The sequence below is a fragment of the Argentina silus genome (genome assembly GCF_951799395.1).
Source record: "Argentina silus genome assembly, chromosome: 4".
NCBI lineage: Eukaryota > Metazoa > Chordata > Actinopteri > Argentiniformes > Argentinidae > Argentina > Argentina silus.
This window is the reverse complement of record NC_139658.1, coordinates 8,699,158-8,717,838: the sequence shown is the minus strand read 5'-3', so window position 1 is coordinate 8,717,838 and position 18,681 is coordinate 8,699,158. Positions and strand designations below refer to the sequence as shown.

The 18,681-nt window shown below is 44.2% G+C and overlaps 4 protein-coding genes across 7 annotated transcripts in view; all 4 read left to right on the top strand.

The window, feature by feature from the left end:
• Positions 1 to 4,312, top strand: part of eif4g3a (eukaryotic translation initiation factor 4 gamma, 3a) — a 48,454-nt gene extending 44,142 nt beyond the window's left edge. Inside the window, exons 29-34 of the mRNA XM_083669173.1 lie at positions 95 to 176; positions 430 to 528; positions 765 to 911; positions 1,320 to 1,401; positions 1,545 to 1,691; positions 1,974 to 4,312. Coding sequence (XP_083525299.1) covers positions 95 to 176; positions 430 to 528; positions 765 to 911; positions 1,320 to 1,401; positions 1,545 to 1,691; positions 1,974 to 2,155 — 739 coding nt within the window. The 3' untranslated portion in view covers positions 2,156 to 4,312. The remainder of the gene's footprint in view (positions 1 to 94; positions 177 to 429; positions 529 to 764; positions 912 to 1,319; positions 1,402 to 1,544; positions 1,692 to 1,973) is intronic.
• Positions 4,313 to 5,309: 997 nt separating this feature from the next.
• hp1bp3 (heterochromatin protein 1, binding protein 3) lies at positions 5,310 to 11,471 on the top strand. 2 transcript variants are annotated; one of them, XM_083668854.1, is made up of 12 exons: positions 5,310 to 5,398; positions 5,892 to 5,967; positions 6,301 to 6,532; positions 6,652 to 6,805; positions 7,269 to 7,412; positions 7,756 to 7,821; positions 7,927 to 8,075; positions 8,307 to 8,397; positions 8,898 to 9,057; positions 9,368 to 9,479; positions 9,622 to 9,783; positions 9,909 to 11,471. In XM_083668854.1, the coding sequence occupies exons 2-12, from the start codon at positions 5,901 to 5,903 to the stop codon at positions 10,339 to 10,341; spliced, it is 1,770 nt and encodes a 589-aa protein (XP_083524980.1). In that variant the 5' UTR covers positions 5,310 to 5,398; positions 5,892 to 5,900; the 3' UTR covers positions 10,342 to 11,471. The 2 variants fall into 2 exon arrangements, with proteins under 2 accessions (XP_083524980.1, XP_083524979.1); XM_083668853.1 differs by having other exon boundaries at positions 6,613 to 6,805.
• A 787-nt stretch (positions 11,472 to 12,258) lies between these two features.
• Positions 12,259 to 17,798, top strand: sh2d5 (SH2 domain containing 5). Of its 3 annotated transcripts, none has more exons than XM_083669152.1 (10): positions 12,259 to 12,506; positions 13,231 to 13,335; positions 13,579 to 13,659; positions 13,828 to 13,902; positions 14,210 to 14,356; positions 14,779 to 14,979; positions 15,259 to 15,448; positions 15,938 to 16,043; positions 16,469 to 16,628; positions 16,816 to 17,798. In XM_083669152.1, exons 2-10 carry the CDS (start codon positions 13,285 to 13,287, stop codon positions 17,008 to 17,010), a joined length of 1,206 nt encoding a protein of 401 aa, XP_083525278.1. In that variant the 5' UTR covers positions 12,259 to 12,506; positions 13,231 to 13,284; the 3' UTR covers positions 17,011 to 17,798. The 3 variants fall into 3 exon arrangements, with proteins under 3 accessions (XP_083525278.1, XP_083525279.1, XP_083525277.1); XM_083669153.1 differs by having other exon boundaries at positions 12,259 to 12,599; positions 13,231 to 13,288; XM_083669151.1 differs by having other exon boundaries at positions 12,259 to 12,599.
• Positions 17,799 to 18,638: 840 nt separating this feature from the next.
• kif17 (kinesin family member 17) overlaps positions 18,639 to 18,681 on the top strand; it is a gene marked incomplete at its 5' end in the record, with an annotated part of 6,735 nt that continues 6,692 nt past the window's right edge. The window contains one exon of the mRNA XM_083668115.1: positions 18,639 to 18,681. This exon is cut by the window's right edge and continues 188 nt beyond it. Coding sequence (XP_083524241.1) covers positions 18,639 to 18,681 — 43 coding nt within the window.

Genomic DNA, 18,681 nt, shown 5'->3' with positions numbered 1-18,681 from the left:
AACTGAGATAGGAAGAGAAAACAGTTAGGCAGGAATCGGGACAGAACCGCACCAACGATTCCAATCTCTCTTCTTCTCTCTTGTTTGTTCACAGTGAATTAAGCAAACCTTTACTTCCTGTGGGAAGAGCTGGGGTCTTATTTTCTGAAATACTGCACATACTATGCAAACAAATGGTGAGTGGCGTCTTTGTCTCAATTCTCTTGTTGAATGATTCTGAACCAGTGCTGTCTTGACTATTAACTCCTCCGGCCAAGTTATGACTAAGAGGTCAAATTCTCTGCAGTAGTGTTCACGTGGCTGTCAGATTTATGCATGGTCATGATTGCCCGTGATTTAGACTTGACGTGTGAGTCAAGGTATGTGTGAGCAAGGTGCTCATGAACTCTTGGACGTCAGTGTTGGTGATGTGTTGTTGTTGTTCTACAGAGCCATAGGAAAGTGGGCGTGTTGTGGCGGGAGGCGGACCTCAGCTGGAGTGACTTCCTGCCTGAAGGAGAGGATGTCCAGGCTTTCATCTCAGAGCAGGTTAGAGAGGGGGAGATAAGCCCCGCCCCCCTGGAGTCACGTGACGTTAGCCCTTGAACAGATACACACCTACAGCAACCTAGCCAAACATGATGTCACAAAGCAACCCTAACACCAGCTCTCTCCTATCTCCTCTTTTCTCCATTCCCCCCCTCCCCCTCCTCTTCTCCTCTATCCTGCTCCCCTCCTCCCTCTCTACCATTCTCCTCCCCACCTCCTCCCCCCCCCCCCATCAGAAGCTCCAGTTCACAGTGGCGGACTGCTCCAGCCCTGAGGCAGCCCTCTCTAAGAAGACTCTGTCCCCCGAGGAGCTCAACTGCCAGCTGGAGAGGTTCCTCCTGGAGGACATGGCTAGTGATGAGCAGATCTTTGACTGGGTAGAGGTACGCAACCCATACGTATAGAACTGTATTAGCTCTGCGTACGGAATCGTAGATCTAGAACACTGTTATATTCTCCGAACACTGGGTAGATGTACGGAACCATAGATCTAAAACACTTATGTTCTCAGAACACTCGGTACAGGTATTGAACACCTGTCATGGAATTCAAATAACAAACATTTTATGACGCCATTCTGTGATGGCAAAGCTCAGCACAGCTGTGTTCCTTTGACTTTCTATTACCCAAATGTCACGTCCTGTTTATGCCTAGGGCTACGTAGGGCTCTGCGTTTTGCGTACTTCAAGTGAAGCTTAACAGAGAAGGCTTCAGGAATATGTGTGGTTGGCTGCACCTGTGTTTGACTGAAGCCATTTTGCGTTGTCCTCCTCCTCGTTCCCCCCCCCCAGGCAAATCTAGACGACTCTCAGATGAGCTCGTCTCCGTTCCTGAGAGCGCTGATGACGGCTGTGTGCAAAGCAGCGGTGAAAGGTGAGAGAGAGGAGTCGGACGACCGCGTCCCCCGTTTTTAGTTACACTGCTCCTCTGTGGCGTCCGATCGTCGAAATGACATCATCTCAGCCAGGAGCAGGCCTCAACAAGGTCTCTCTTCTTCTCTCTTGTTTCCTGTGTAGACGAGAGCACTTCCTGCCGAGTGGACACAGCGATCATTCAGAGGAGATTGCCTGTATTACTCAAGTACCTTAACTCAGACACTGAGCGACAGCTGCAAGCACTTTATGCACTTCAGGCACTGATAGTCACCCTGGATCAGCCTCCTAGTGAGTATTGTCCTGCACGAAACCCCTTCACCTCCAAACATCCCTTTGTAGTGTTTCACTAGATTCAGCCTTTGCACACAAGTCTTGTCTCATGCTGTATATTTCAAACATGCCTCTCATGGCTAACTCTACTGTAGACAAATGAAGAGCGTATTTTCTCCGAATCCCACATGAATAAACAAATACATTATGAAAAAGCAATGGAATTTTATGGCTAATGTGGTTTCCCCTCTCTCCTCCTACCTCTACCCCCCCCCCACCACCACCACTCCCTCTCTACAGACCTGCTCCGGATGTTCTTTGACTGTCTGTATGACGAGGACGTGATCTCGGAGGACGCTTTTTACAAGTGGGAAACGAGCAAGGACCCCGCGGAGCAGCTGGGCAAGGGCGTGGCCCTCAAGTCCGTCACAGCCTTCTTCACCTGGCTGAGGGAGGCCGAGGAGGAGTCGGAGGATAATTGACGAGAGAGGAGGCGGCCGCCGTGAACCCTGGACAGGAGGCCAGCTGTCGCTACATAGAACAACTGCATCCTCATAGCAGAACAAACAAACAAACAAAATGCGTGCGGGGCAGGACGACATGTTTACGGCTGGAATTTTTTCTGCGGTACGGTTCTGAGACGCCGCCATTTTGTGTTTGAAAATTCCAACGGCGGAAGCACTAAATACATGTATTATACATAGAAAATATTTTTGTTTTAAATTTTAACTTACTTTTCTTTTTGTTACTTTTTAAGAAGAGACTTAAAGATACATAGGTTCTGGACTTTAATTTATTATTTTTTTAAGGACTGCAAATATGGAAGTTTATTTAACATTTGCAGAATGCTCACAATGAAGAGAACATTGATGACAATAGAAATAACAATATTATTAATTATAATAACAATAACAATAATTGTGAAATAAATAGCCTCCCTGGATTCCAAGTTGTTTGGTTGAAAACAGGGTAAAACAAAGTTATTTTGATGATGAAGGGGAAGGCAGACAAGTGTGGATGGATGGATGGATGGATGCACGGGGACATGTTGACATTGTCATACAGATCTAAGGTCAAAGGTTGTCAGTGAATAACCAGGAAGTGTCCCCTTTGCTTTGGCTTGCTCTACGTGATATGTACATACGCCTCAGATGAGGCCGAGGTATGCATTCAAGAAGCAATGCAAATCAGTCCACAAAAGAACTTTAAATGAACATGAATGAAACAACAACAAAGAACAATAGATACATTCAAATGAAATGAGCAAAATGCAAGTTTAAAAAGCAAATGCCAGGGTTGCTGAACATGAAGTGCTTGTAATACTTCAGACCTACAGAGCCAATTAAAAGCTTGTAAATACATTAAAGACAAAAAAGGTATTTAAAAAAACATCCAAAACTGCTATGGTGGTTATTTTGTGGTGTGGGGATGTATGTACTGTATTATAATGTTTTTAGATTGTTATTGTATTACAGTCTGAACTTAAAGATGTCAATTAATTTCCACGTTCAAAGTGGAATGTCTGTGTTTTAAGGGTCTGTGGAAGATTCCTCTCTTCAGTGAGTTCACTTGCCCTGTGCATCACCTGAGGAACAGAATGGAGAGGAGGAGTGGTGGTGCTGTGGTCGAATCTCTAAAGTCTTCCCTCTATTCCTTGTGTCCTCTCTCCTCAATTCCTTCTCAAAAAGCATTGGAGGAGAAGGTCAGAGGGGAGGAACCTCAGCAACCTTCTCTTCCGATGAGTTTTGAGGAGGAGGTGAAGATTGATGAATGTGCGGAATCAAGGAAAGACTTGAGATCTGGGGCCTTTCTCGATTGTTAGAAACGTGATTACTCGCGTCCTCTGCTCTGTCCTCCACTTGCTTCTTCTCAAAAAGCATTGGAGGAGAACATCTAAGGGGAGGAACCTAGTTCTTCTCCAATGTGGTTTTAGTAGGAAGCAAGTGGAGGAAGGAGAAGAGGATGTGAGAAATGTTTCTAAAAATTTAGAAAGGGCCTTGTCCTGAGTGTAGCGGTGGGCTCTCAGTCTAGGGACTGTCCTGAAGGGTTGCAGCTGGGTTTCATGCCTTCAGCCATCATGGTGGGACCTGGATTTAAGAGCCCTGTGTTTGAGCTAAGTCTGAGATGGTGAAATTTGACCTCTATGGATGGAACGTCCATCCCTCCCAGACAAATTATGTTATGTGACTTATTTGTCTACCAAGAGTTGTTATTACATTAAGGATAAGTGCATTCATGTTGTAATTTGATTGTCTGCCCACAGAGGTACCTGCTTTTCCATACTGTATGTCATAAAAAAATATATATATATATATATCAGACTCCATAAAGCAAGAGATGAGGTTCTGGGTTCTGTGATTGTCATCCCTAACATAAGTAGAAAACTATCTGTGATATTGGATTTGTTTCACCCCATTGGATGCAAATGGAATTAATTTGCTCAATGCAAGATGGGGCATCATAGTTTCAAGTTAGTTTCTGTAAGACATGACAGCATAACTATAGAGTTGCCAAAATCTATAATGGAATGTGAATCATTCCAGTATAAACAAGAGTCACTGAAGTATCGCAGTCAATGGGAAATGGACACTATGGACACATCTTTTGTTGATTCTTTGTGTCCTTTTCTCACCTTGCAAGAGAGCATCTTTGGTTTCTTAAGGATTGAGAAAAGACTTTTGAGATTTGACCTCTATATCTGAGTAGAGGGCATCCACTGCCTGTCTGGTTTCTGCTATAAAGGGTGGTTTGCAATAAAATAATCTGTTTTGGTCAAGGTAAATAATTAGAGAATACTATATGACATAATATTTTCTGCATTCCAGAGCACTTGATTGTTGAGAGCATCATGTTTGCATACAAGTATATGAGTACAATTACTGCATAGTCAACTGTGGCAAAAGAGTAAGTAGGAAAGAGTGGCAGTCTTCGCATTTACCATAGAGCATAGTGTAACGCCAACCGCTAGCGGAAGTTGCTATTGACAAGGAACCCTCTTGTTACATTCCTTGACTATTCCGTACTTGCTGCTTCAATGTTTGCTGTTATGCATGTGCGCTCTATTCATATATATTAAAATTGGCGTTGCTCCTCAATGCAAGGTTGAAACAACTTAATATATGTCACGTTAGTTAGAAAACAAATGTATTGTATGAAATCATTAAGAAGACTAGGTCGTTGTCAAGCTGTTTCTTTACAAAAGTCACTTGGAGGACTATTTGCTGTGCGTTTCTCATCCACTTTCTTTGGTCTCTAGTTAGAACCCATATACCACAATGCACTCCGATATTAGCCGTTAGCAGCGTTACCCCAAGATGCTAAAAGCCCCACCGCTTGGTTTCATTTTCTTTGACCGTGGTAACAAATGGTAATCTGCTGACATCTAGTGGCAAAACCCAGTCATAACATTGTCGCTTATCTCACTGACAAACATAATTATTTCAGGTATGCTTGATTCTTTGTTACAGTGATTGGAGTGATTGGTGCCACATATTACGACATTTGTTTCAAAGCCTTTTAATGTGATTATATGTAAAAGGCTGTCGGTTAATCACTCAGAATAAACGATCACGGGATCACCTTTTTCAACAAAGAACACCCAACGTGACACCACGACGTTGATACGTGTACGTTCCAGGGGGAGGGGCACGTAAACGGAGAATTCTAAATAAAGGACAGTGTAGCAAATTTATTTAGAAAACTACATCGCTATTGAGAGTCTAAAGGTAAGAGTTTTTGCAATTATTTATGATCTGGCGTTACAATAATCTTTTGATAAGGAATTTCTGAGAAAAATGCATTCGACGTTTTCTTATTTTCCAATGCAACTTCGTGCATTTACCATCTCTATGCAGCGCCATTACTGTGTATAGTAAATGGACAAAATGGCCATATTCGAATTATTCTTTGATGGCATTGCATGTTGCCAACACGAATTTACTTACAATAAAATTCTCCTGTTTGCAACACTCTATAAATGCCTCACTAAACGCTTTCCGCGTTTTTGTAAATGTCGGCCATGTGTTTTGAAAAGACTAGTACCGTGCATCCTGCTATGAATGATCGCTGAATGCATAGGCCATGGTCGATATTAGCTAGCTAGCTAACTAGCCAATTAGCATGTAGTTCGGCCACTTTCACTACTTGCAGGGTATTGGAGCTATGTTGTTTTATGTTAAGCATACTTAGGATTTTTCTTCTCGTCTCTATGGTCAACAGTTAGGAGTCATGCCTATACGTCGTGCAGCTGGGACTCCACCGCAGGAGACAGCCCCCTCTGCTGCACCTGAGGGAGGTAAGTTCAAGAAGAAAGACAAATATCCCAGTAACTCTTGATGGTTCATAGTACCTCTCAGTCAACGCAATGAAACTTCTCGAGGTCCATTTACTGTCTCTCAACATTGTCTGTATGGCTGTGGTACAATGTATGGCTGCAGTCTGCAGGAATGGTGAAATTAAATATTTCATGGGCACTTTGGGCATAGTTTTTAATATTTATTGTGGCGTAACTAGGCTATCTTTCAAGGGCTGGCCTGTGAACAAAGCTTGGCAATACATCACCTTGCAATTGTCTGTCTTGCACCCTGCAATGTAATGTCTTTCCATCACCCTCTTCTTGTCTTTCCAGAGCCTGATGCCAGCTCTGAGGAGTCTGCTTCCGTTGAGGAGGAGCAGGAGGGAGCTCCCCAAGCCACAGCAGCCAAGGAGGGAGAGGGGCAAACAGAAGAAGAGGGTGCTGAAGGTGAAGGAGAGCCAAAAGAGAATGGAGAAAAAACAGAGGAGGGAGAGAAATCTGAAGAATCAACTGGAGAGACGACAGAGAAGAAAAAAGCAGAGGGGGTAGAGACTGAGAAGAGAGAGTGAGTTTGTACCCATAAACATGGACGTTGCTTTTGTACATTTTGTGTTGGGACAGAGGAAACATCAAAATCGTTGATAGTTTGTCTCTCTTGCCCTCCATCATCTTGGTCCGCTGCAGCGCCAAGGATGGAGTGAAGGTGAAAGTCAAGAAGCCGGTGAAAAGGACCATTCCTGCCTGGGCCACCATGTCTGCCAGCAAACGAGCTACAATCACCAAGACAACCACAGTCGGCCAGCCCAAGGTGGACGACATCCTCATCGAGGCTATAGAGGTCTGTGTGCGTCACATGGACATGCTATTGCTGTGCCATACACTTACCTTAATACCCCTGTCTCCCTCCCAATACTGCGCTACTCCACACACATGTAACAACGCTGATTTGGTTTTAATGCTCTTATGATGAGGTAGCCCTGCCTGAGACTTCTAAGCCCAGATACAACCCACCTACCTAGAGGATGTCCTCTTGGATTAACGGTTTACGTCTTTGGCATCCATGTGAGGGGTCCCTGGTTCAAACACCGCCTGTTACATATACACACACCCAACACACACAGACACAGACTGACATCCAAGTACAGTACAGCCCTAGGTAGATACTTTTATTGACCATGGGAAGGATGATTAGGTTCCCAGCCTACTGTACAGACAGACAAGAAAAATAACAGAGTAACATCACAACAAATGAGATTGCAGTACCTGCAGCTCATCACAATCCATCTCTTATCTCTCTGCAGTCTTGCACGGAGAAGACTGGAGCGTCAACCCAGTCTGTCATGAAATACATAGTGAAGAAATACCCTGGCCTGGAGTTGGACACGAGGAAATTCCTCCTCAAGAAGGCCCTCAAGAGACAAGTGGAGAAAGGGGCCATCAAACAGGTAAGGAGTCTTCACAGATGGACACAACTGACCGTCCATGCATTTGGGTTCATGGATGATATTGTACAGTTCTGAACTCACATAATGGCAATCGGTATATGTGCATCGAGGAGGCTGGTGGAGCATTACAATGAGCCTGTCTCCAGATTTCTACCTCCACCAGCCTCCCTTGATGTGCATGAACCATATTTGTATTGCATGTTGACACAGTGTCATTGATATAAAGATAACATGTACCCCCTAGGCATTCCTTGACCTTGGGTTAACTTATTGTGGTGCTGTCTGGTACTTTATAAGCCTGTATACCCATGATGCTGATGTACCTTCTTTCTCCCCTTCACAGTTGAAGGGTAAAGGTCTGGCTGGAAGTTTTGCTATTGGGAAGCAGCTCCCAAAACCCACTTCCAAGGTAGGTCTGAGTCTCCTTTCTTTCTAAGACAAACTCGAACATGAATGTATAGTTCTGCCAAGTGCCTAGCTGTGATTCTGATTGTGTGCGCATGTTTTCACAAAGCCGATTGTGGCCCCTGGGTTCAAGGCTGAGACGCTGGGAGACACCCTGCCCCTGATCATCACACGGTTATGTGAGCCCAAAGAGGCCTCCTACATCCTCATCAGGAAATACGTGGAGCAGCACTTCCCCCATCTCAAAGTGGAAAACAGGTAACCCCTGTGGTGATGTTGGATTGGGGGGGGGGGGGGGGGGGGGTTACAGTGATGGGCTTCTTTGTTCAGTGTATGTTACCTAAAGCAGTATCTGTTTGTAATGCCCTCTTTAGCACAACCCAGTGTCTGCTGAATGCTGTCTGAAAAGGGAATGGCAGTCAAAACAGTGTTATGGATAGGTGAGGTTGCAAATGGGAATGTTAATGTTGTGGTCTGGTTCAATGCTAGGCCGGAGATCCTTAAGAGTGCCCTGGTGAGAGCGGTGGACAAGGGTCAACTGGAGCAGATCACTGGCAAAGGAGCCTCTGGGACCTTCCAAGTGAGTCCCATGCAATACGTCTGGGGAACAATTAACTGAGTTCAAATGGAGGAATCTCAGGAGAAGGCTCAGTGGAATAACGATAGCCTGTTTTCCTGCGTGTGCACGTGTCGCCTGTTCCGTCTATAGGACACGAAAGTCAATTGTTGAGCAGGTGTTTGGCTGGGAGTATATGTATTTGAGGGAGGCACCACGTCTGACTTGGCAGACTGCATGCAGTAGGAATGCATACATCAGTTCACCTCACAAGGCCCTAGGAGGCCCATGTTGTTAGATCCATAGCAATAGAATTCACATGGTTCGTTTGGCTCCTGCGTACCATGTCCTCGCTTCCCTTTTAAACCACATTGGAGGGGATTTGAGGTTCCTCCCCTCAAGACTTTCTCCTCCAATACGGTTTGAGAAAGAAGCGAAGAGAGAGGATGCAAGGAATTGTGGATTAAACAGTTTTGAGATTGGGCCATGGAGTTAATCTCAGATTTTCTCTTCCTCTCTAATAGTTGAAGCGGTCTGGGGACAAGTTCCTGCTAAAGGGCGGGCCCCTGGAGGACGCCATCATGACAGCCATCATCGCCATGAACGAGCCCAAGACGTGCAGCACCACCACACTCCGCAAATTCCTGGTCGGGAGTAATAAGGACAGCTTGGAATACCGTGTTGGTAAGACCTGTCCTACACCTGATGATGCACTCAATAATCAGACTCATATGAGCGCTTTAACCCCAATTCATACTGCAGGGCCGAACCAGGCTGAGCTATACTGGCCAGGCCTGGTTATGCATCGAGCATAATTTCTATAAAAGTACTGGAATAGACATTGTGAAAGGGAAATATCTGAGCCAGAACAGTATGGTTCGGGTGAGCCCTGTAGTCCTGTACACCGCTGAGCTGTACTGGGCTGTGGCTGTATGGGATCGGCCCTGTTGTGTGTAGAGCCCCATAGTGACCCCTGTCTCTTCTCTTCCTGTAGTGAACAACCTGAAGAGGACTCTGCAGAAGTGCAAAATGATGGGCTGGATGGAGCAGATCACTGGGAACGGGCTCAATGGGACCTACCAGCTCTGCTACCCTTACCACCCCAGGTACACTCCCACTTCAGATCACACTGCCAATACTGCTCTCCTATTGGCACAGTAAGATGCTAACACACCACCTAGTTATTTAATCATACGGTGTTCTTAAAGATTGTACTCTCAGACGAGGTCTTCTCTTCTCTTCCCACAGCCCAGCCATCCTTTTCCCAGAGAAACACAAGGTGAGAGAGGAGAAAATTGCAGAGAAGGCCAAGCGCAGAAAGATGATGGAGTCTGAGGATGAGGAGTCAGAAGAAGAGGAGTCATCCGAAGAAGAGGAGTCGGAGGACGATGAACCTCCTCCACCTAAGAGGTTGGTATAGTCTTAAATTGCAAAATCTTCATTTGGTTGTTCTCTGCAAGCTCATTGTCACACATTGTATGCTTTAAAATGGCTCCTTGGTAACCGTGTATATCTTGTCATTTTCCAATCCCCAGGAAAGCTCAGAAGAGGCCTCCGCCTAAAGCACGTCGCCCCCCACCCAGCAAGAAGTCACGACCAGCAAGTCAGTCACGAGCTAAGGGCAAAAGACCTGCCCCTGCAAAAAGATCGGCCCCCCCAGCCAAGAAACCAGTTACCCCAGCCAAGAAACCAGTTACCCCAGCAAAGAAATCAGTAACCCCAGCCAAGAAACCTGCAGTTGCCAGTAAAGCTGCTGCCTCAAAGAAGGCACCCCCACCACCAGCTAAAGCTACACCGGTCAAGAAAGCCGCTCCGGCGAGCAAGCCCAAAACACCCATCGTCAAAAAGCTGGCAAGCAGGGCATCTGCACGGGCAGCACCCAAAAAGACGCCCCCTGCGAAGCCAGCTGCCAAATCAGCAGTGAAGGCCAAACCAGCAGCACGCAAGTCCCTGAGGGCGAAAAAGTGAGCTGGCTTTGGACCGGCGGGGAAAGGTGGTGTACTGTAGCTCAGAAGATGGCGGTGTCTCGTCTCGGCCTCTCGTTCTATCAATGCTCTCTTTTTGCATTATTGTTTTTTCCTCTTGGGGTGGGGTGGGGTGGGGGGGGCCTCTAGAATTATTTTTAGGATAGGGATGTGATGACGGTTATCAGTTATAAGTCAGTTTACTGTATTTGGAGAATTTTTTGCATTTCTTTGAAACCCAACTTTTCAATGCCATTGTGTCTAGAATAAAGGCCTCTTTAAGATGCTCTGTTGAGGCAAAAAAAGATGATGGAAAAACTGCCTGGGTGTAGAACTGAGATGTTTCTATCAATACTTCCCTCTCTCACATTTCCTGTTGATAATGCATAGGCAGCGGTCCAACATATACTGTACTACTAGAATCAAAGTGGCTTGTCTTTTTAAGTTTTCCGTTTTATCCCAATCCACTCTTCCATATGTTAGCAGCACACATTCCTTGTATCAAATAACAGTATGTTAAGTATTTTTGATGCCTTCACTCCAAACAAAAGAATCAGACTTTTGTCAAAATCTTGAGTTGTAAACTCACCATATCTGAAGGACTGAACTGTACGTTGAGCTCCTGAGTTTGGGGTCAAGGATTAGAGCCTGCTACAGCTCAGGTCCGGGCCTTGGAGTGGCGGAGACAATAGTACAATAGAACGAGTTCTATTAGCTAAACAAGTGAGTTCTATTAGCTAAACAAGTTGACGTTTATTTGATTGAAATGAAATTCTATGACTGGCCTTGTTAAAAGATTGCATTTGATACGAGACTGATATCAGGAAGCATACAAGTGCTTTTTATTTTGTTATTGGTTGCAGTACTACTGCATAGTATTAGGGAAAATTGTCCTTCTATTTTCGTGTGTAAACAAACAAGTTAATCAAAACTAATTTTTGTTCTATAAAGCTCGACAGATATACACACATTTGTCTATATTCTGTGTATTAGTGAGATTGTGAATAAGACAGACTTTGTTTTGAAGGAATTCGGCTCATGAACACCCTGCATGCGTGTACTCTTTATGTTGTTATGCTTTTTTCCAAGTCATTAATAAAATGGCTATATTTGTACTCAATTATTTGTCCTTTACTCTGTGGTTGTGTTGTTTTTGGACACACACACACACACAATGTGGGATTGTTACAATAAAATGGCAATTGCAGTGTCCAGTATTTTTATCTGGATCAGAATGATCCGGATTATTTTTTGCTATCCTGAATCAAATTGACGTGTTGGACTTTTCCCTACAAAAAAAAAATCTGATGCTCGATTGCAAAAATGAGTTTTGAAATACTGGGCCCAGGAGGCAAGATCAAGAGTAAGTAATTGGCTTCTTTTTCTGTTTTCGTTTATTTGTCAGGGACCAGGTATAACATGTAATTGCACCAGATTTAGCTATATAGCGAATGTTCATCTGTATTTGTGTTGTAGAAAAAGAGCACACCTTTACAAATAGGCGATTTATACAGAATAGTCATAGTCTACTATTGATAAGGATTCAAACTGATCATTAGGGCACTGACAATGAATTTTCAGCCAAGGGATGTTTACTTGCTTGAAACCCTGCATAGGCCTTTATAATTGTCTGTTTACGTTATAAAGCTGGTCGAGGGAGAACGATATGTATGGAGGGGTGGGAGGAGCACAAATCAGCGCAGGTGTTATTGCTCAATCTGTCCCGTACGCTTGGGTGAAGTTGCCCTTAAACACTGATCGCGGATCAGCTTACCCTAACGAAATCCTATTAGTGGGGAAAACGCAAAACTGACCTCAGATCAGCGTCCTTGTCGCTCCCATACTCAGGAATGTGAGTAGGACGAAAGGAAATTGAAATTATGAGCCCAAGATTAATATTGTCAGGTAAAGTGCAGGGTGGGTAATCAATAACGGCCTTATACGGGGCTACCAGTTTAGCCTACATTACGGTCTACATGATATCTGATTAACCTACGTTAAAAGCAGGCCGATTTGTCGGAATCAACTGTAATTTGTCTGTTTATACTACCTGGATTTCTCAAAAGTTGTGGTCACGCCCAAACACACCGTGGTTGGACGACAAAACTTTTTCGACGGAACGGATTCACGACGACGGAAAAGACGCGTCGTGGGCGTCGGCTTGATAAGGTGATCAATTTTGCAATACTAATCTGGGAAATCAGTGTCTGGGACTGTGGTGAGACAGCGTGGACGTGATAAGGGCGCTGTTGTCCGTTTGAAGTAAGCTTTTTGATTTTGACTAAATATAAATGTGTGAAAGGAGTTTCCAAAGTTGCGTCTTGAGCGCCCAGTCCTTTTAAGCGTGTGTGTGTGCGTGCGCGCGCGTGCGTGTGCGAGAGAGAGAGATAAGTACGAACATCAGCTGTATGCTATCGATCCGTTTAATATCTGTTAAAATTCATTCGATCGGCAAGTCATAAGTTTAAACGAAATGGTCAGCTGAAACACCATTACATTGATAACTGCTTATTGTAGCTTATTGTGCGCTCAGATCAGCTGCTTTGTTTGTTTTCATTTTCGACCCACTCGGCTGGTGATTTTGACAGCCTCGATTTTTCCTTTAAATGTTGAACTTGGAAAGCATAGTGTTTGCACTGTTGGCTTAGAATATAAAGTGTTTGCATGCTTTGGTCGCTTCACTGCCCTCGCATGTGTCAGTAAGCATCAGCATAAACTTCATCTGCAATGAGGTATGGACTTGTTTGGCAGAGGTGGTAGTGCACTAAACTGTTCACCACCTCAATCCAATTTTGTTTCCTTCTGATGCCTATTTGTAACCTTAACCACTGAGGAGGAGGTGATGTTGATACTACAACTGTAACTCACTCTTTTACTTCCTGCTATTGCACAGCTCAGGGGGACTCATTGAAGAACAACTGTAAAAAGAAACGCAAGAGTGAAAAGGATGGGTGAGTCAGCAGTCAAGGATGACAGCACAGTCTCAAGGACAGCTGAGGTAGGCCTGAAAACATAGCTGTCATTTGTATTTTTACCATAATTGATATTATCCATATTATATGAGTCAATGATTACCTATAGGTATGGTTCCCCAGACACAGATTAAACCTAGTGCTGGACTAAATCACACTTTCAATAGAACATCTCCATTGAAGATGCTTTTTAGTCTAGGATTAGGCTTAAACTGTGTCTGGGAAACGGGCCTATAATGTCTAACCTCTAGTCTCTCTTATTCATCAAGTATGTCGGCTCCTTTCCTGTGGATGACTGCTGTTTAGACGATCAGATTCAGCAGCTGCACACACAGCTCAAGTCTCTCAAAGTAGGTTTGGTTGGAGCGCGAAGTAGCAGCAGAGTGGCTTCCCTGTTCAACTAGTACATTAAAACAAGTCATGACTGCACATGCCGTTAACAGATGGCTACATGAAACTCAGTCCCCAGGCAGAAAGCATAACGCCTCACCTTTGCTGTTTGTCTTTACGACTGACAGACATGCAAGAGGACGAGGTCGGTGTCCCTGAAGTTCTCAATCAAAGGGGTGAAAATGTATGATGAAGATGAGACGGTAAGGATGGAAACTTCCTAGTGAGTACAAAGTAAAGTGCAAAGTACACGTGTCATTATAGTTAGTATGACTAGTTGGTATCTTCTTTCCAGGAACAAAGGTTGTGCACAATCATTCTTTTCCCTGAGGGATACTCAGGAAAACTTGTTTTACCTTTTGTGTAGAGTATCCGTGTTTTGTATTTTTTTGTGTGTTGTGTGTCCACCCTGCCTGCAGACTACATTTCCCAATGGGATAATAAGATTGAGTTGATTCGTCCTTTCCCTGTGGAGTACACTCGGGTTATGCTTCTCTTCCTTGTCTGTAGACCCTCCTCATGGCCCATGCTCTGCGTCGGGTCTCCCTGTCCACTGCCCGTCCCTCGAACGCCCAGTTCGCCTTCGTTTCTCACAACCCAGGCAGCCCTGACACCCAGCTCTACTGCCACCTCTTCAAGGCTAGGCATGCCAGAGCGGTATGAACAAACCACAGACGCACGCACTGTGGAGGGTTTCTAATGTATGGCTGTTCTGTCCCTCAGGCCTTTGACCCATGTCTAAAAGTTAATTTTCATAATTGTGTCTTCATTGTCTTGCAAGATGATTGCCAATTAAATCAGTCTTTACATGACATTTAGCAGATGCTCTTATCCAGAGTGACTTACAATAAGTAAATTTTTCTAAAGTGACACAACGTTTCATCACAATCATCACAAGTAAGATTTTCTATAAGAATAAGTGCCACAAGCAGTCATAGTGCTGGAGAAAAGGAAGAAAACAAATTAGTCTAAACTACACAGACACCCACACACAAAAATGAGGAGGAAACAGTGCTGGTGTCAGTGCAGTGTGTTGAAGCTTGTCTTAATTGTGTCTCTGTGGGTTGGTTCTCTCCTAGGCCCAGTTCCTTAACCTGTTGCTGTGCAGGTGTTTCCAGCTCTCCTACCTGGAGAAGCACCCAGAGGAGGCTCAGCAGGAGTGTGTTGGAGCCCTCCCCCACCATGCCCCCTCCCTCCTCAACCACGGCTTCCCTCTCAGTGTCAGTGCTCTCGTGTCCTTCAGAAGGGCCCCAACTCAGGGCTTACTACCAGGGGAAAAGGTATGGACAGTGGACACCCACATGACTCTTTGTGTCTGCATGCTTGTTATTGTCTTGGCAGTGTATTAACTGAGTGGTCACTGAGCCACTGGCTGGATGTAAAGACGGCTCCAATATTGATTTGGTTGTTTGGAAATGATCAGTCTGCTGCAGTACCGACCTACCTACCGCTGTGTCATTTATGACAATTTGCTGATGTGCCTATCACAGAACAACAGATAGAGTCAGTCAGTCTATGGAAGGCATGTTGTAGTTGATAGATATTTGTCTTTACTCTAGGTCTTCCCCACGCCCACTGAACGGGAGCGGCAGAGCAGCCAAGAGGAGGTCTTCACCTCCTCTCCCTCCCTGGTGCGCAAGAAAGCCATCCGCAATAAAGTGCTACGCTCTGGGGCATATCGCTCCTTCACGTACACCCCTAATAAACAACGCCATGTTCAGGATCAGCTGAACTCTCCTTCTCCTCAAGGTGGGCTAAGTGTGCACAGAGCGCTCTCAAGAGTCAAACGGTTTATTAGGTAAAGCATACCCTCTGTATCATATGAGGTGCCCTCACTCACCGTCTGTCGTGGTGTCAGTCTGTAATGATATCAGTTCACCGTCATTGTTGATGAGGTGAAGGGCACTTACTTTTCACAGTGGGTCAGATATTGCGGTGGTGTTCTTCTCACCCTTACCATAACTGGTCACACATTTAACGGGACACGTTTTGAGCATGAACATGCTCTGAATCTTTATAAACTGTTGTATCACTGTATGTCTTGTTCATCTCAACTCTGTAAGTTGATGCATTCCATCCACTGTGACTCTCTACTTGAGGTTGAATTACACTGGAGATCATCCAAAGCAAACAATCCTTCTGAAATAATACCTCCCTGAGGGACTTCTTGGAATGTTATGATCTTCCCATCCCAGAAAACTGAATTCTAAGGAATCTCTCTTCTTGTGTGTGAAGCAGCAAAGGGGCGGGACAAAATGCCATTGCGGAGAGCCCGGGCCCCCAGCCTTGCAGAGACGGAGGAAGCCCTGGCACAGGCGGTGTGGTGCTGGGCTGGCATCGCCACGTGAGTGCCCCTCTCTGGCATTTCCACTATGCTGTACACTGAACCAAGACCAGGGCTGTGTTCTGATTGTCTAGAATCCTTCCTTTCCTCGTAACTTTTCCTTGACCTCACTAGAAAAAGTCTAAAAGGTTGCACAATCCGAACGCAGCCCAGGTCCTTTTATGTGCTTGCTTGATGAAAACTCATTTGATTCACTTCATTGCTGAGCATAGTCTATAGTGCAATGATCCTCACTCCTGGTCTTGGAGAGTCTTTTGTCCCAGCCCAGCAGTGGTTTTGAAGATCAGTTGATTAGTTAAATCAGGTGTGATAGCACTAGGCTGGGACAAAAACCACCCCGCCTCTCCAGGACCAGGATTGAGTATCACTGGTCTAGCTGCCAGTAGACTTCAAGCCTTCGCCCTTGTCTTGTCCCGGTGTTGCAGTGACAGCAGTTCATCCTTGCTTGCCGAGGACGTCCTGGGCTCGTACCTCCTGTATTGCCATCCTAAGAGACCCAGCTGTGGCTCTCTCATCATCCGGTTCTCCTCAGGCCTGGTCACCTACCTCGTTGACAACACATCCAACGGCAAATACATGCTGGAGGTGAGGACACAATGGTTTCCTTTGTGGACACAATGATAGTTAAAACATCATAAAAATGTCTCTTTCTTTGACAACCATTCAGTTTTCATTACAACTGTGTGCTTCTAACTGAGCCTTTTGTGCTTCTGTGTATCCTTGTTTTTTGCTGTTCACTCAAAGTAATGATTTTGGAATGTTTTTGTTCTAGAACTGCCATATGGAGTTCAGCACCATCACTTCCTTGATAGAACACTACACAGAGTCCAAGGCGGAGCTGGAGTGTAAGCTGAGCTGTGCCCGTGTGAACCATTGTTATGAATGGGAGGAGAATGTTAGCAAGGCACAGACTCCAGGCCGCAAAAAAAGTATTAGAAAAGGTACCCAGAAGAAGCAATGGGTTTAAACATCACATCTGGTTGTTGAGTGATCACAGTATTCTCGACCACCTGTCCTCATACATGACATTATGTGCAACACTGACACCTTCTTACATTTTTTTTAACAATTTTTTTTACTTTGCACTAACATGTAGCTTGTTCACGTACATGCTTCATTTAGAGCACTTGGTTACTGTTTGGGGACTGTTTTATTCGATGGATATATTAATAACACTAATCACTTGCTTAACTGTTGGGGTGGAAGAAGATGTTGGCACTTTTGTTGTTGGTACAATTGTTTTGTCATGTGTATGTATATTTGAGACACACACTGTCTCACCCTATGGGTTTTTAGCTGTACCTAATTGCTTTTAAAAAGTAATGGTAAGGTAAATATCTGTATTCATTTTTCAATACAGACTAGGTATTTTTTTAAGCCCCTTAAATTGAACTTTGTGGTTGAATTTGTCTGGGTGTCTTTTAAGATGTTCTCTGACATTGTCCCATGTTCTACTGGAAATTACCTGTACAGTACATATACAGCATATATGCTACAGTCATTTAAATATTATACAGTGATATATTCTGTGTGTGCTTTTTTGTGTCATGTTTTTTCAAAGCTGATATGAAGATTTTAAACTTTGTCCTGATGTTTAATGTTGCAATGCATTGCCATTTCTAACTGGGCAATTACATAATATAATGCCTGAAGTTATTATTCTGAAAATTACAGGTGTTTTTTTATTATACCTTGTAACTATTTTGTAATGTGTGCTGATGCTTTATTGTATTGCATAAACATTTAGACAACTTCTGATCTGAGTCTCTTGTTTACCTTGATCAATTTGTTTGGTAAAACAATTTGGGGTTCTTTTATTTACACAAGTAAAATATCAAGGAGATGTCTGTGGGTTCTAGACTCATGACGTAAACTGACGGCTGAAGTTTATGGTTGCTAAGCAACTTAGTACGCCGTGGGAGGAGGAGGATGGCAGGGGGATAGCAAGTAGCGAGCTGATAATGGTGTTTGCTCAACCCAGTTTTTTCTTTGATAGCACGGCACGGGTAGTAGTAGTATTTATTAACCTACAAATTATGTCATCCGCTAAGTGTAGCTTTTTATAGTAGGTGGACGGTTGTTTTAAGAGCTTGGATTCCAATCGACAAGCTGTCTGATTTCTGATCGCTCAAGCTTGCCTGGTCAATATGATAGCTTGCTATTTAACTTGGCTAACCTAGCGAGTGATAGCTAAGCAAGGTTAGTTGGGAAACTGATTTTTTTTCTTCTTAGCTTGCTTCTATTACAAGGTCAAAAACTTACTTGTTTTGTTGATTGAATAGGAATGTCAAATGTGAAGATGACACGTTAGTGTTGTAAATTATGTTTAAAAGCTTACATGCACCCATGCAATCCTGCTGTGGAACATTGTTTACCTGTGGAACATTGTTTAGATATGATTGTTTGTTTCTCTGATGGATAAACAAATGCTGGGGATTTTTTTAGTGATTGCATGATGTTGTCATTGTGGATGATCAATCAAGAGATCATAGTATAAAGGTAGAGTCGGCTGGATCTTGGCTTACGTGCTTGCCTGCTGCACCTGTAGGCAAAGTTTGCCTGAATACAGAGGTCTTGGGTCGAACAGTGGCAAAGATGGCATCTGAGTCAGTGAAGGTGGTGGTCAGGTGTCGGCCTA